The sequence below is a fragment of the Necator americanus genome, chromosome I (genome assembly GCF_031761385.1).
Source record: "Necator americanus strain Aroian chromosome I, whole genome shotgun sequence".
NCBI lineage: Eukaryota > Metazoa > Nematoda > Chromadorea > Rhabditida > Ancylostomatidae > Necator > Necator americanus.
This window is the reverse complement of record NC_087371.1, coordinates 21,129,288-21,145,452: the sequence shown is the minus strand read 5'-3', so window position 1 is coordinate 21,145,452 and position 16,165 is coordinate 21,129,288. Positions and strand designations below refer to the sequence as shown.

The window sequence follows — 16,165 nt, the reverse complement described above, 5'->3', positions numbered from 1 at the left end:
ATGCTTGAAGGTAAGCACCTTAAGTGCTAATTTTCGGTTGCCATCATCGATAATCATTTTCAGCTATGGATATCGTTCTAGTATGCTTAGGCACCGTCGTTTTGTTACTGGCTTTATTCGCCTTCCTTCTATTTTTGATCATCAAGCGACCAATTTGGCAACAAAAACAGAAAGCAAAGCAAGAGGCCAACAGAAAGTGAGTCCAGCCATTTTTCAGCTACTTTTTTATTTTGGCGGGAATCCCTACAGAGAAAACAAAATGACGTCATTTAATATCAAAGTCCATAGCTGTAAGTGCAAAAAAACTTATGTAAACGAAAAAAAACTTGTGAAATGTTCGATATCTCCATGTAAAGCGTACAGAAATGCCTATGGAATGCCAAAAGTGCTCTCTCTGATAGTTGAATGTGGAGCGAAGACAGCGCGTAAAAAACGCAGCTTTCAGGAAAATTTCTTGATTTGTGACGACCTCATAACTTCAACTCGCGCAAATGTGCAGAATGAGGCCCTAACAACTATGTTTTTGAAATAGTAGCAAAATCGTTCGCTTTAGAAAAATAAATGGCAGAAGAACATATATGAGAACAGTCGATCTTGAAAATTCCCTCCGTCCTTTCCAACAGGATTCTGTTGATTTGAAGGATTAATTAACGGTTCGTTTCCTTCCAAACAACGAGTGCATCACAAAACTGACAATGCTGGATCTCTGTGGGCAAATATAGAGTTCGGGGCGTAGATTACGATTATGAACGTGACCCGCTCAATTCCGCCTAATCGTCATGAAAAACGGCGTTTTTTCTACGAGCCATCCTACACGTACACGTTATCCTACACGCAAAATCGTTATCCCCTCGCCAGCCTAAGCATTGGTTTTGCTTGAGCAGGGTGCTGAGTAGACCTGATTTTCCACTGCTCGCTTCTAGGTGGGGCGTACTTTGTACGAACAAGCTGTTCCCACGCCACTTTGCAGGATGATCAGGGGGAATTGAGTGGAGCCACGCTCCTAATCGTAATCTGCACTCTACATCTGCCCACAGAGACCCCAACGCAGCCAGTTTCGTGATACGCTGCCTTCAGTTCATCTAAAGAAACTATAGACGTGTGACTTGAAGCGATCCTACAGAAAGAAATCACATGCGCACAAGTCCGGAGATCGAGGATGCTTTCGTCACTCGCACTGAATCGCAGTCATCAACTCGCCACTCCTATCAAAACAACAGACGGTTCAGAACTGCGGCAGTGCCTGATATATGTGGGGAGTGTAGCTTTTAAACAGTTGTCAGAAGACTTGTTAGACCCTTACTCACTAAGTCCTAGAACGTAGAGGGGAACTAATCGCTCGTCAGGATCTCGCATCGTTCCTCATGTATAGATATGACTGCTCCTCTGCAGTAAAGCAAATTCTCGGGGCAAAACTGACCCGACTACTTGATGACCTCACGCAGACTTCTCTGAGCCTTTCTACAACATTGTAACTTCATTAAATACATTTTTCGTCTTTACTCAGTTCTTTCTCTGTTTAGATGCTATCTAGACCAGACTCATGTGAATCCTGTGTCGCTCAAAAATGGAGCACTTCCGAATGTCATCACCGTCCCGGCATCAGCACCTGATGTGCACCTCAAAGCTGCTGGTAATGAGGAGGAGGATGTGAAGGAAAAGCAAGTCGACACAGATGGAATCAATCTGACAGTGGAAAAGATCTCGGAGGTGGTTGACGTCCGGAGACAAGACGATTCACAACAGTCTCGATTAGCTACTTCGATCAAGAGACAGAATAGGTAATATGGACATCCTTATATTTGAATTGCAGCCAGTGATTTCTATGAACAAGGCTACACATACGGAACACTTAGATGGGTGTTGATATCCGAGTCACTGGAATCTTCTCGGAGGCTTCAAATCCGAAAAGTTGTAATAAGGAAGTCTGCAGCTATCATACTGCTCAACTGAAACGGATTTATGAGCAGTAGAAAAGGAGCTCAGGCTACCTACTGCGTTTCTTTATCAAACATTTAGACTATCAGGGAGTATAGAAGCCTTGTTTTTCTGTTTTCTTCTCATGAACTTTTTGCTATTTATTCGTTTGCGTTCGTTTCCTTTTTCTTAACTTGGCGCTCATAAAATGACCATATGAAAAAAGGAATTTTTGTGTGGATAGACTGTAACTGAAATATCGCATCTTTGTGCACTATCTTTTGAGTCAACCTACGTGTTTAACTACATGAAACTTCCATATAATTGTCAGAAGTTAACTGATGCAATCAATGATCAAATTATTACTTTAAACATAACCTTGCTATTGTCTTTGTACTCTTTCAGTCTTACAACGTACGTTGTGGACTGGATTCGAATTCAATGTCCTCTCTGTCTTTTATTTTATCACGCTGCTTTACTACGAACATTTCAAAGTACGGATCATACTCACCTCTCAAATAGCATGAGGTTATACAGAATGTACCTTTTTTGTCATTAGCTTTAATCAGTTGCAGTCGCCGTTGTTTCCTCATATTCCCTGAACATGTGGATTAGATGTATGTAAGTAAGCATAAATTTCACCTAACGACGATCAACAACAGTTGAGCATAGAGTTTTTTGTTTCGGAACAGTTTGTATAAATGCGTCGTTGAGCGTAGAAGGTGACATTTCCGAGGACTTCACACTACACCCGCCCCCGGTTGGGGATTAGAAAAGGTAATTCGGGCTATACGATGATGGATTAATTTTCGGATTTTAAGCACCATCTTGACGAAGGGGGCGGGTGTAGTGTAGCGGTTAGAGGTTCCGCTTCCTGCGCGATCGATCGGAGGTTCGAATCGTTCTAGTACTCACCAAGCCTTTCATCCCTACGGGGTCGATAAATTGGTACCAGACTTGTCTGGGAGGATAAAAGCACTGGCTTGACACATCGGCTAGCCAGCGCAAGTCATTGTATAGGCCAGTTACACGTCCGTATGCCTCAGACGATTCTGAATTGAAGTGAGTGTTGGGCGCATATCAAGCGGATTGCTTAATGTCAGACGCTTTATCCTTTATCCTTATCCTTATCGAAAATTAAAAAAATTACAGAACGCTGACCAACTGCCCTTCAAATGTGTCATCCACGACCAAATTGAACGGGTTGTTAAGTCAAGTAGGCGAAACTTCTCTACCACTCAGTCCAGACGGAGCGTGTCGGAGAGACACTCCACAAGAAAAGAGTCAAGAGCTGCTTCTAAGCCCAAATAGACCTATTTCATTGGATTTGTGTGCTGCTGCCACACTTCGATCACTATCCTTACGATGAACCCCAAGTCAATGGTAGATCGCCTAGCACGAAACCTTGCTTGGCACGCTTTGTTTTTTTTTCTGAGGGAGAATTTCCTACGCGAGGTCTGTTATCTTCACGAAACTTCTCGTCATTCATTTCTCGGGTATATTACCAGAACGTCGCCTTGGTAGGTGGTTCTTCGCTCACCGCGGTGTATGTCGGACACTGGGCTTACACACGTACAGGGAAAGGGGGCGTTTAACAGTTCAGCAATGTGTTGAAGTAATCCCTCTAGGTTGACAGCGTTACTTGTCCTCTCTTCTAACTCCTTCGCTCATGATGTCCTTTCGTACTCTCGATTTTGTTGCAGCTTCCTTCGCAGACTCTTCTTCTGATTGAAATTGCCAGTACTGCGACAACACGTACAGAATTATACGTGTTCTTGTCTCCGCAGGTGTTAAAACGAAGTTCGTTTCTGCTCATCACCCCCACATTAAAAAGTTATTTCTTCTAGACCATGCAGAATCAAACTGTTTCCCGATGTGGCTACAGCAGCACAGGCAGAAGCCGTTCAAACGTAAGTCTTTGCGAGATTTGTAAATGACAATTTTCTTGGGTTTTCCAGAGAGCACACAGTTGAAAGCTTCATGGGAGACTTGTATAGAATTCGGCAAGGCAACGACTCGGTTCTTCACGAGGAATTTCAGGTATTTGCCTCTGTCATCCACAAAGATCCTACAGAGCATATCGGACCAAGGTTCAAATTCACTCAGTGCTTACTAGATACTTGAAACATGGGACTCTGCAAGAGAGAAGAATTGCACTGCAGCCGAGAAGAAGCGAACTCGAAACCGCTTTGTAGACATTTTGCCAAGTAAGTGTATGCTATGAAAACATTTCCAACCCTCTCACTCGTTTGATCCAGATGACGACACACGAGTGATACTTCGAGGTCCGGATGACTACATCAACGCCAGTTTGATAGACGTGAGTTCAAAAACTTGCATCTGCATTTGACGTCGATGAAGGCTTGTGTGACGAGTGAGGAGTCAATACAGGATTTATTGAGCATCACTCTAACGGCACCTGAGCGTGAGCTTCATTCAGCACTGCTTGTAAAGTAAGGGTATGTGTGAGCGACGATAGATAACGAGGCTGAGACGTAAACAGAGAATTAACTGTAACTACATTTATACATGTACCAGTATGAACGGCCGACTAAAGCTGGGATTCAATTATTTTGTGGTGTTCGCATCGCTTGCCTTCGCTGATCAATAGCAAAAAAAGTAGTAGCAGTTTTTCAGTTAAAAGTTCCTGTTGAGCTAAATTTATATCTTTTTGACAACTTTCTTAGTTTTTTTTTGTTTTTGTTTCTGTTTAGTTCTTATTCTTCTAATATTCTAAACATTGATGAAAGTGTTCGTAGTTCTGAAATGCAGCAATTTGGAGAATATTCAAACTTGATTTTACACATGTTGTATGTTCCTTCGATACCGCTACAATTTGAAAACATTACACGAAGTTTCGGTTTTTCTCCTGTATTAACGCAATCATTAGCAGAGAATGATGTGCCAACATGAAATTGCGTGAGCATCGTCATTTTGGTGATGAAGATAGGGTTCTACTTCAAATTACATAAACTGTTAGTAACAATTTAAACCACCTTTCGCATGGATGTTCCTAGCTTCTAAGGGAAGGGTCTGACCATCTGATAAATGAAGCGTACATGGGAATAGACGTGCGGTGGAATACAAAGAGGCGAAACGCAACACTCGTGGTTTAACGGCGATGAAACAGTTCACAGCGTCACACCTACTTCTTAACAATTCTTAACAATCAGTTGGAGTTATGGTGCGGTGCTATGGCCCCGCAGCGCGCAAGTACAGCCACATAAGAACGGGCTTATTCTGTCACGTGTGTGTATCTGTATGTGTATAGTCGGGTCAAAACGACATGAAGCATGGACATTTGCGCAAGCGGCCGCGGAGCGGTGGAGCGTAGCGGTTGGGATCGTGTAAGGATCCTCGCTGCCGCCAACCACCTCTGCAGTTCGCCATGGTCCCACCTCGATTCCAACTGCTGTCTCCACCGCACCGCTTCCGAGCGCGGCCGCTTACGCAACGGTCCGTCCTTCATGTCGTTTTGACCCAACTATATGTGTATGCAACGAAATTCCAGAACACGGTGAGACGTGTCCAGTGGCGCCGAATTGGTTCTAAAAGCTCGAAAAGCAGCAGCTCTAAAAGGGATGGGGTGGGTCCCACGGCGTCCAATTCATACACCGGCGCCATAAAACAGCAAAATGGGGTGATACGGGTGCCACGGCGTCGTCAGGCAGTAATACCGCGCAAAAACTCCAACTGATTTTGCCGAGAAGTAAACGAAACGTCGTGCGAATGAAAGCTGTTGTTGAGTATCACCCTCATCTGCTGTTCCACATGTCCATTCTTCTGCAGGTCTCTTTCATCAGATTAGTAATGTTCTCCCCCAGAAATTGGTAACACGAATGCAAACGGCTGTTTAAATAGTAGCTAACAGTTTCCGTGATCTGGCGTGGAGCTTTCTCTTTATAAGCACGGTGTGGTACATTTCATGTTAGTAGATTATTCTGCTCTAATTTGGTGTGGAGAAATAGAAGAAAAAGTCATGCTACGAATTATGTTCCCAAATTTCTGCCGTATCGAAGGAATATATAGGTGTAATATGCAGGTGTAACATCAAGTTTGAATACTCCGCAAATGTAGTACTGACGCCTTTGGGGAGAGGGCCATGAAATCATCGCTTCAACTCATAATCGTTTCATGAATGGTAAATTTAAAAAAGAACGAGGAAAACATACAAAATTTTATTTTACGGAAAATAATGCCACATTTAATTTCTATTGATCAGTGAAGGGAAACAAAGCGTGCACCTGAAAAAGTCTGATGTCCGGCTTTAGCCGGATGTCAAGATTAGTTTATATATAGTTGCCGTAATTGATACAGTGCTAATAGTAACCATCTTGTGTTTCGCGAATATTTTCAAATACACTTGATCCTACACACCAGCGATAATTGATAGTTGGAAACATCAGTTCACTTCGTTGCACTATTTCTGTTGAACGATCGAGAGTAAGCTTCACGAGCTATCCTATGCGAGTAATTTCATAATTATTCTTGTCGTGTTGTTATTTAAAGCTCTTTTTGGGCTCTTCGTTCAGAACAGCTATCTTGCATACGTAAATGTCGTAGACAATGCAGAGCATCATAACAATTATTATTCTCCTTATAGTGCGCAGGTTGAGACTGGACATCTCCTTTCTAGGAAATTATTGATCTACTCTACGCAACATGATCTCTTCCGACTGGTTCTCTTGTATAATAGTTCAGGAAGAAACATTCTACATTTGTATCTCTAAGGCTCCCGCTTACAGAGAGAAAACTAATTTTAGGTGAATCTCTCACCAACGCAAACAAATAGTTCTTCTAGGGTTACAATAATGCTGGACAGTTCATTGCGGCACAAGGACCTATTGGTCCTGAAGAAATTGTAGATGAACGAAAAGAGAGTACGGTATGTTTCGTACCTTCTATTCAATATCAAGATCCGATAATAGCGTGGCTTCTCTTGTGTACTCTATGTTGCTCAAATGTGTGACGTATGGTGTATGCAGCTGAAGTTCGGCCACCGCTGTTGGGTTTCAACACGAAAAAAAACGAGAAGATATCGATATAGAGATCGGCAATGGTAGCGGGAACAAACACAGTACCGCTGCGGAAGTCATTTCCTTTACACAGTCTTGCAAGTGTCTAAAAAATGTTTCTGAAGCAAAGCGACCGTTAACGTAATCACATTCGACACAATGGCAATGCTGTGCAGGGTTCACCAATGAAGTTGTACAGTACACGTGTGGAAGTCAGAAACACCCAGAAGAAACTGGACGTCTGGAGATTCTCTTGAGACTTTTCATTAGTATTTTCTTTCGTTGCGCCTGCGTTAACGACTCCAGCAGACATTGTTTTGGGTTGTTTGGAAAGTCTTGCATAAAAAAATTCAGATTTTTTTAGAAATAAAACAGATGCAAGAACCTTCTAAAATATTCTCGGGGCTTTTTATGTGTGGGTATATGCAGATGCGGGTAGGTGTTTTTGTTAATATGCGAAGCATTATAAGTGAACAGCAGCACGATCATCCACTACGAGCACTACGAGTGGAGCAATGAACCCGAACGGAGCGCAAATATTACGTTATGCGATGGCACTGTTTCCCGTTGACGATAAAACGGTGATTCAGTTCCTTCGCAGCATGAGATATGCTTCAAGACAGCGAGCTTGTCAGAACGTACTCGAGTTGAAGCATAAGAGTCGGCACCGTCCGTTTTTGCTGCTTTTTTGCCGTTAAAATGGTTGTGCCTTGCTACGTAAACTGATGACGTCGATGATTCTTCTCAGACATGGATGCAATGGTGGGGTTCGTTTGCTCACAAGGGGCCTGCAGAACGATTTTCGCTGTCTGTTTTTGGCTCTCCGTGGGATAGAACCATTTCCCAAGCAGATCGGATTGTTGTTCTGGTCCCATCTTTGTATTCGCATCAATTCCGACAATTACCGCCTTCTGTCTTGGTATCTTAAATAGCAAAGTATTGAGTTGATCATAGAACGCGCCCTTGTTGCAGTCCTCAGCAATTTCTGTAGGTATATAAGCATCTACGATACAGAGTTTGAGATCCATCGATTTGAGCGATCGGGCAACCGTACCAAGGCGTATCTTGACGACGTTGAACCAAACTCCCCCATTAAGTTGTCGTTGTCGTTTCTCACAGTTATCGCAGAGCCTCCTAGTTTCCTTCCATGAGCAATAGATAGTATAATTATCGATGGTGATGATGGAGCGACTCCCTGATGCGTGTTTCCTGCAGTGCACATGTAGACATCGCAGTAGTCTGGACAGAGCGGCTTGTTGCAGCTGGTGCACTTCATGGGATGGGCTCTGGCATGGTTCTGGACGACAGCACCTTTTTGTAATGTATGAGAAGCGTTCGCCAACGCGTGTTACGTAGCTCCCAAGACGTACACTCAAAGGCCTGATTGCATTTAGTGAAAGCAGGGCCACCACGACCAAGTAACAATCAGAATTTCCAAGTAGATGCTGTTCGAAAAAAATGATCAAGAAGCTGAACTGCCCATCTGCTGCATAACAATGCACGGCCGCACATCGTTTTGGACACTCGTAAGAAGATGGCAAAACTCGGTTGGAATGCGGTTGCCCATCCGCCGCATTCGCCGGGTCAGGGTACGGTTTTTTTCCGTTGAACCGGGAAGAATTTTGACAGACGCGACAACCTCAAAAGAGCGGTCGACAATTTTTTTCGCGCGCAGCCTTCCAAATTCCGGGTAAAGGGCATCAGTGACATGTCTTAAAGGCATCATCCCACGAATCTAAGGTGGTGCAGATTTCAGGTGGAGTACTCGTATACGCCGTATTTTCCGGGCCGTTTTTTACGGCAATTAGGAAGAAATGGACGGAATCATCCCCCTCTCCGTAGTCTCCCATCCTGTATACGAATACTACACCTGAAATCTGCACCACCTCAGATTCGTGGGGTGATGCCTTTAAAAAAGTTAGCGAAGATTATACATATCTACGATGTACTGTCAAATGTATTGTCTATGTATTGTATTACTATTATGTACTATTCTTCTATATCAAATCTAACTATTGTCAAATCTTAATGGTTTTAAATAGAATTATTTTCCAAAAAAAAATAGTAGTTTTGGTGCAGGACTTTCCGAACAACCCAATATGTGATTGCCAGTCTTTGCTTTTCAGTGTCATTCGGCAACTGGAGGTCCCACACCTTCCAGAAATAAGAACACATACTTGTTGAAATGAACACAGTGCAATCTCGGAACTCATGTTCCCATCAGTATGATCGTTGAAGTAAAAGTAATGTCTGCAGGAAAATTTTCAATTTTTATATTGATTGACATCAAAGTATCATCACGCGCTAACATTGCAATGAATAGTGGAATGGTGAAAGACTTGATTTCACTCTCGCATATTGTTAAGAGTGGTAAGATCGTTCTGTTTTGGTACGCAGGTGGATGACTTCTGGAGAATGATATGGGAGAAGAACGTGCAATGTGTGCTCATGCTCACTGACTGCGTCGAGAACATGAGGGTTAGTTCACTGTCATAACCCTAGTTTTGGCTTTTTTCAATTTCGCAAATCTCAGGGAAATTTCCAATGTCTTCCCAAAACATTGACCACGTAATGAGCATACATTGTTTTTATTCGTTCGTTTGTTTTTTTTAGCGTATACTTTTGATAACACTTCATTGCGTCTGGCGCTGTTACCGTTTATAAATTTGCAAAATTTTGCACTAACACTTCTAGAACAAGTGAGTGTCACCATTAAAAGATGGTAGCTTTTAGGCAGCTGAAAAATGAACTCGTGGGTAGCTGCCAGGTCTAGTCTGATTCTCTGCACCCAGTCCTTGTCATCCTTTTCGCCTCACTTGTTCTTTTGAAAGTGTTCATAAACGGAAATAGGGTGTTATTTTTTATAGGAAGCATCTTTGAGCTGAGAAGCAGACTACTGCTTCACAAAAACCTCGAAATTTTGCGGCTGGCAATTTTTGAAATATGATAGAAAATGTTGTGCAGCTTGCAGCAGCGGTGTGCGCGATACTGGCCGTTACTAGGAGAGATGCGACGGTTTGGCGATGTGCAAGTGAACTTAATCTCTGAGTCAGTTGATCCAATTTGCATACACCGAGAATTCGACATTCGAAACGACGAAGAAACCAGGCAGGTCAGCTAATTTCCTTATTCTTGACTGATGTCTACTAGTTTTAGTTTGTGAAAGGGACTTACTTGTGGATCAGCAGAGATAAAATTTTTGAGATATAGGACAGACGCTCGCTGCCAATCTTTGTACTATGCACCAAGTAAAGGTATCCAGCTCTTTTCTGCATACGTACTATCCATTTCAGTGCTACGCTTACTGAATAGATCGGTTTTTTGGCTTATTAATTAGTTTATTTTTGCAGGAGGTGTTGCCCTTTATATCATTCTATCGCTATAAGGATTAGCAATAGTACCCTAATCTTCAACCTAATAATGTATGGTCTGAAAAAGATTTTTGTTAAGAATACAGTAAGGGAGCAGCCATGAAACTGCGCCAATAACTAGAAGAAATAACTGGCTTTTCGGAGTTTCCCGAAAGTGTCTCGTTGTTCCCGTTGGGATCGAAATTCTGCCTCCAATTCTACTGAGATCAAAAACAAAAAGGATTCACTCAGGTTAAAGTGTTATCTGATCTATATTTACTCTTGCCCTCTGTTCTTCCTCAACACGTATGGTAATTTCAATGAATTATTTACTGTATCTCTGAATCTTCCTATATCAGAAGGACACTGCTTGAAGGCATCACCCCACGAATCTGGGGTGGCACGGAATCACCCTCTTCCCCACAATCTACGATCCCGTATAGGCATAACCCACCTGAAACCCGTACCACCCCAGGTTCGTGGGTGATGCCTTTAAGTCTTTTCAATAAAACCTACTTCTAGCCTTCTTGTATCGTATTGAGTTGATTGTTCAGCAGACACCTAACAAACCGATCCCTTGACTTAGTTCGGAGACAACGGAGTTATTCTAATTTTTGTACATGTAAAGTTGAGGTGATTCATTTTCTTCGAAAGCCAACAAAGCTTAGAAATCCTGCAAATCTTTAGAAGAAACAACGGCCTATACTTGCGTTTGCTTCCTCAATTCCACTGTCTCTCAGGAATTGAAAGACATCAGCATCTTCACTATCCTCTCAGATAAAGATAGACATTAATTTAAGGATGTCCGTTAACTAACGTTCGTTCATGCGTTAACAAGTTAACGAAGTGTGCAAAATTGTCTGCCTCTCTGTTCGACGCAAATCCAGTGCCAATCAGTCTTGCATTGGAGAGACGGGATTTCGAGAGAAACTGTGTAACTGAAATTCCTAGACGAAATTTTAACGACGTAACGTGTTCAACAGCACTGAAGCATCACCTCGATAACTACCGTTGGCACTACCGCACCGCTTTTAGCGCAGCTGCTTACGTAACTGCATCAGGAGTAATCCTGACCCGACTATGAGGTCATCTTTTCTTCGTATTTCAAACCCGAATCTACTCCTCAGGGTATATGCGACGAAAACCTGCTGAAATTGCGGTATTCGGGGATGCTGAGAAAGTATACCAGTTGAAGTTGCAGTTGCATTCGACAGTTATTCATTTTACCGGCGCACTGCCAACTTCACATACTTGAATGCTAAGTGACAAAAGAGTTTTTCTATAGATTATATTAGAAATTCATAGATTACCTTAGAAAATACGAAAGTTTCATGGGCATATGGAAAAATTGTGGTCAATGTATGTAAAAAATAAGGTAAGATGTCGTCACCTTGTGACAAAAGTAGGTCAATACACGACCACCAATTGAAGGCATCTTTCCACGACCTGTCGATATCCACTGTCAGAAATCCACGCAGTTTTCATCCCCTTCCCCTAACCATGCCAGGTAGATTTGTAGCGAAAGCATTAAAAATTGATTATGTCGACCGTTGCTGGAATAAATCGTCTACGTGCGTCTACCTGCTGCTAGCAACGCCGATTATTGCCTAGGGCAATGTTCCACCCATTTCTTGCCCTGCCTCGCTACCCGCATCAACGCTCACTGCAGCACTCTTGAACATGTTGCTTCGTCCTTTCGTTCAAGTGTGGTCCCGCAAAGTTTGTCTCTTATTTTGACTCAAAATTCCTCCCGTGCGATCTACTGTGTAGTCGTGGGCTGCACCATTATCAAACAATGGGCCGGATCAATCACCAAAGATGCCCGTGGAAACTCTCGTTGACAGAAGGTCAATTTTGCGCTTTATGCAATAGGGTACGAGAGCGTTTCCTATCCTACTCTTCTCACCTTTCATTTACTATCTTTGGAGAACTGCTTCGGGACCTTTAGAATTCTCACCACAACATCAGCAAGTGAATGAATTGAAGGGGTTTTTTTTAAAGTGCGCCCATAAGTTCCGTACTATTAATGGACGCAATTTTTTGCACCTTCGCCAAAATATGGGGTATTTACTGCAGTTGACCCATCCAGTTCGATGTCAGACTATGGATTCTTTAAGTGTCCTAGGTATGAACACTTTTTGGCATTATTTGCGAAACTTAGTCCATATAAGGGTGCAGGTCCTCTATCATATTCTTCCCATGTATAAGACCATTGTCCGGAAGGATAAAAATCGTAAGTCGAGTTATTTTGGGCTACATACGCGCTCATAAATGTCGAACAATTTTGAATAGAAGTCGAACAAGGTGACCCATCTCAAAACGTTCCCTAAAACAACCGCATCATCCAGGGCCGCATTCTGAATCGCTGTGCTCAGTTCACAACGTTTCGAAGAACATAATTCTCCGGAGTAACGGCTGAGAAAGAGAGCAGAAAGGACTACCATAAAGACCCCAATTTTTTTTTTTCGTAAACCTTCAAATTCCGGAGAGGTTTTTTCTGTTGCTCCCATTAGCAGTCAAGGTTGAAGACGTAGTTCGGATGTGGAATCACAGCAAAAATATCAGACATTTCTACAAATCCAAGGATCTGGGAATGAAAAGAGAGAATGAGACTGTGTGAAGTAGGTTGCAGTGACTGATACTCGTATGAGAAATGATATCCGCTTCACAAGCTTTCTTTTTGTCTGTGCTACGGGATTTAGGAGTTACTGCGTCGCCTACACGGAGGCTACGCTTACTCGTACCGCGTGCTCTTCATCGTTCTCAAACTCTAGCTCTAAGTTAGAGATATCAAAATCAAGTCGCAGCGCCTATCTCAATAAGATCGAGGAAATCAGTTCATGACATCAGGCGCAACTCTACCACATCTAAGTTTGATCTTTAGGCCGTTGCTCCACGAGTCATCCTTTCAGGTTTCGCAGTACCACTTTCTGAACTGGCAAGATGCCAGAGGTCCAGAGTCCATCGTTCATCTGCTGGATTTCGTCGAAAGGGTGATGCATAAACAGTATCGAAAGCCAATCGTCGTTCACTGCAGGTAACAAAATCAGATTACAGTTTGTAAGACAGGCTGTCCAATTTTGGAACAGGGTGCGAGTGCCGATCACAGCAGTACTATTATAGCGAGAAAAATTTATCTTTCATTCACGTAAAGGAAAAATGAAACATGGCATGAGGAGCAGGAACGTTTTAACATTGGAGTCGTTTAGTTGTGAATTGATATATCTGTACCTACATTTTCCTATAGGTGAGGATGTAAAAAAAAACGTGTTTCTATTCTGACTTTTTGTTTCAGTTCCTTTTTTTTTCGTTCGTACTAATACCGTTCTTGAAATCAGTTCCTCAGTTGGTTCGGAGAGGATAGCAGACTGCAATAGTGGCTATACTTAACAAAAAAATAAAATTGCGAAAATTCTCATGAAAATCACTAAAACAGTTCTTGAAGCATTTGTCTGGTTAAGAAAAAAAGGTAATCAGAATTGTTCTAGTGCCGGCGTCGGTCGGACCGGAGTATTGATCGCGTTGTGGAGACTAATCGAGAAAGCACAAAAAGAACGTGTGATCGACATCTTCGGGTGGTTTATTTTTGTTATTTTTGGAAGATATTCGCTCTAATATACATAAATATAGGACAGTAGACAATCTTCGCCGGCAACGTAGCCGCATGGTGCAGACTCCTGAGCAATACCTCTCCTTGTACGAAGCAATTTCACTTGTGATTACGGAGAAGAGATTGTAAATTATCTCTTATATATCTGTGAAATTTGTTGAAAAATGGTTCGAACTGTGATACATATCTGTAATATAAAGAACATTTCGGCAATTGTAGAAACGTATCTTATTTTACAGTTGGAATTTAACGAATTGGAATTTTGCCCTTTCCATAATTGCTGTAATACCCAGCATTTGCAAGGGAGGCTGTTCTTTTTTCATTTCCTTTTTAGAAAGAAACGTCGGGTCAGTGATGGACGATTACATGCTCTTTTTAATTACATTTCTACAATAACCACATCAGGAGACATACTGTGGAATAAATCACAACCACAATACTTTCAAAACTGAAACTTTAATTCAACAGAAGCGATTGCGAATGAAAGTAATGAAAAGTAATGAAAAGTGCAAAACCGTGTATTAGGTCAAAGATTAAGTCGTGGTCGTGATTAAGTTCTTTTTGACTTAAAAATTCAAATAGGAGTAAAAAAAGATTGGCAAAGTGCTATACACCGTTTCATAGAGATGCCGTTCTTCCGCAATGTGGTGTGTATTGATTTCTTCCTGATCATTGTTCTTTCCTATGATTGAAATTGAATGTCAAGTGGGTTGAACGAGCATTTCCGATACCATATTTTTAAAAATTTAGTTTGTATAGACTGCTGAAACTGAAATTGGCGTTGCGTGTGGAGAAGAAGGAATGCTGGAAAATACCACCCACCGTTCGCCTGCCTTTCTGATGTCTTGCGCATCAGAAATGATAATTTTGGCAACGAAAAAAGACCTCACTGTCAAACATTCGACCAACTGTCGTGAATCGAAAAAAACTCTAATTTCCCATCCCTTTGAAACTATCCAAAGGGCCTACAACGACTCTTCGATCACCCCCAACGACTTCCATCCATCGTCCAGTTCTGATGATTCAATGATAATTTCCTTTCTTGCTTTCTAAGATGTCTGTTAATCACCTTTTTCTTCTTTTTTAGATCTCTTTATGCCTCTCTCGATGCTCACCGTGTACGGTACGAATTTCAAGACCAACTTCCAGACTAGTGGTCCCACATTTTCAATTGAGTGAAAAAAAACTTGAATGTCGAAATGTTCCCTTTTGTCCACTTGAAACTTCATCGGATTGTGTTTTTTTAAACTTTTTTTTCCATCTTGGCATCCACATCAAAGCCTAAAAAAGCGCTCTTGTCTAATTCTTCAACTCAATAATTAGGAGAAATGGTAGGTCAACACAGAACAGAACAACTATGACATAGGTCAAGTGAAGTTGAAGATAGATTACACTTAGCATCCGAAGTTTGGAAAGGAGTGTTGCACCCTCTTTGCACTCATTTCTTTACTGTGGAATTTCCTTCCTGGTTTTCTCAAACACAGAAAATGGGTGAAAAACATCTCACCTTCCATAGAGTATATCTCACTCTATGGAAGTTTGATGCGACCAGAATTGTCAAGCTGATCGCAAATCGCCTACAGTAGACTTCATAAACAGGCGGGGTTGAATAGGTGATCGCGGTGCCGCCTGTTCTTAGCCCTAGTCACTATTCACTACATCTCCGGTGGTGTCATATGCTCCCTATGCCGCTCGTTTCTTCCTGCTCAGCTCGGATGCCAGGTCGTTCCTCATGTTCATTTCCCGACCTAGATATACATAACTAGTGCATTCGGAGATGTTCATTCCGTGAGCATCAGATATTCATTTGTTTCTCACGGACATCGTCTTGCACAGATTCAGCTGGAGAGCAACCTTCGTACATGTTTCGTAAAATTTTCCTCCGCCTGACGGATGCTAGATGTTGTAAACACTATGTTGTCACCAGATGGTGTAGCTCCCCAACATTAACTTTCACTTTCATTTCATCCCATTCCATCTTTTGCATTGGGTTTCTGAGAATAGCGCTGAGCATATCGGACAAAATTACATCACATTATCGGACCCCTCTCCAAGTCGATGATGCTCTTCCTATAAAAATGCGAAGTAAGGTCGCCTCGGCTATTTTCGCCTCAACTGAGTCGAAGTTCTCTAAAAGTCGGTAAAACTGTCAACGCTCGCATAGATGCCCTTTATCTGGTATTTTTTTTTCGTGCCTTCCAAGACTCATTCTTGCAAAGAGTTTATGGATGAAGGACAATAATCAGATTGGTCGATAGTTGTCGATATTATAA

At 42.1% G+C, this 16,165-nt stretch overlaps 1 protein-coding gene across 1 annotated transcript; it reads left to right on the top strand.

The window, feature by feature from the left end:
- On the top strand, positions 1-14,021 carry RB195_006397 (uncharacterized protein; the record flags this gene model as incomplete). The annotated part of the gene is made up of 13 exons (XM_013448642.2): positions 1-10; positions 64-196; positions 1,524-1,781; positions 3,765-3,827; positions 3,876-3,957; positions 4,034-4,124; positions 4,176-4,237; positions 6,719-6,802; positions 9,330-9,410; positions 9,904-10,044; positions 13,195-13,319; positions 13,771-13,857; positions 13,913-14,021. The coding sequence occupies 13 exons, from the start codon at positions 1-3 to the stop codon at positions 14,019-14,021; spliced, it is 1,326 nt and encodes a 441-aa protein (XP_013304096.2).
- Between the last annotated feature and the right edge of the window lie 2,144 nt (positions 14,022-16,165).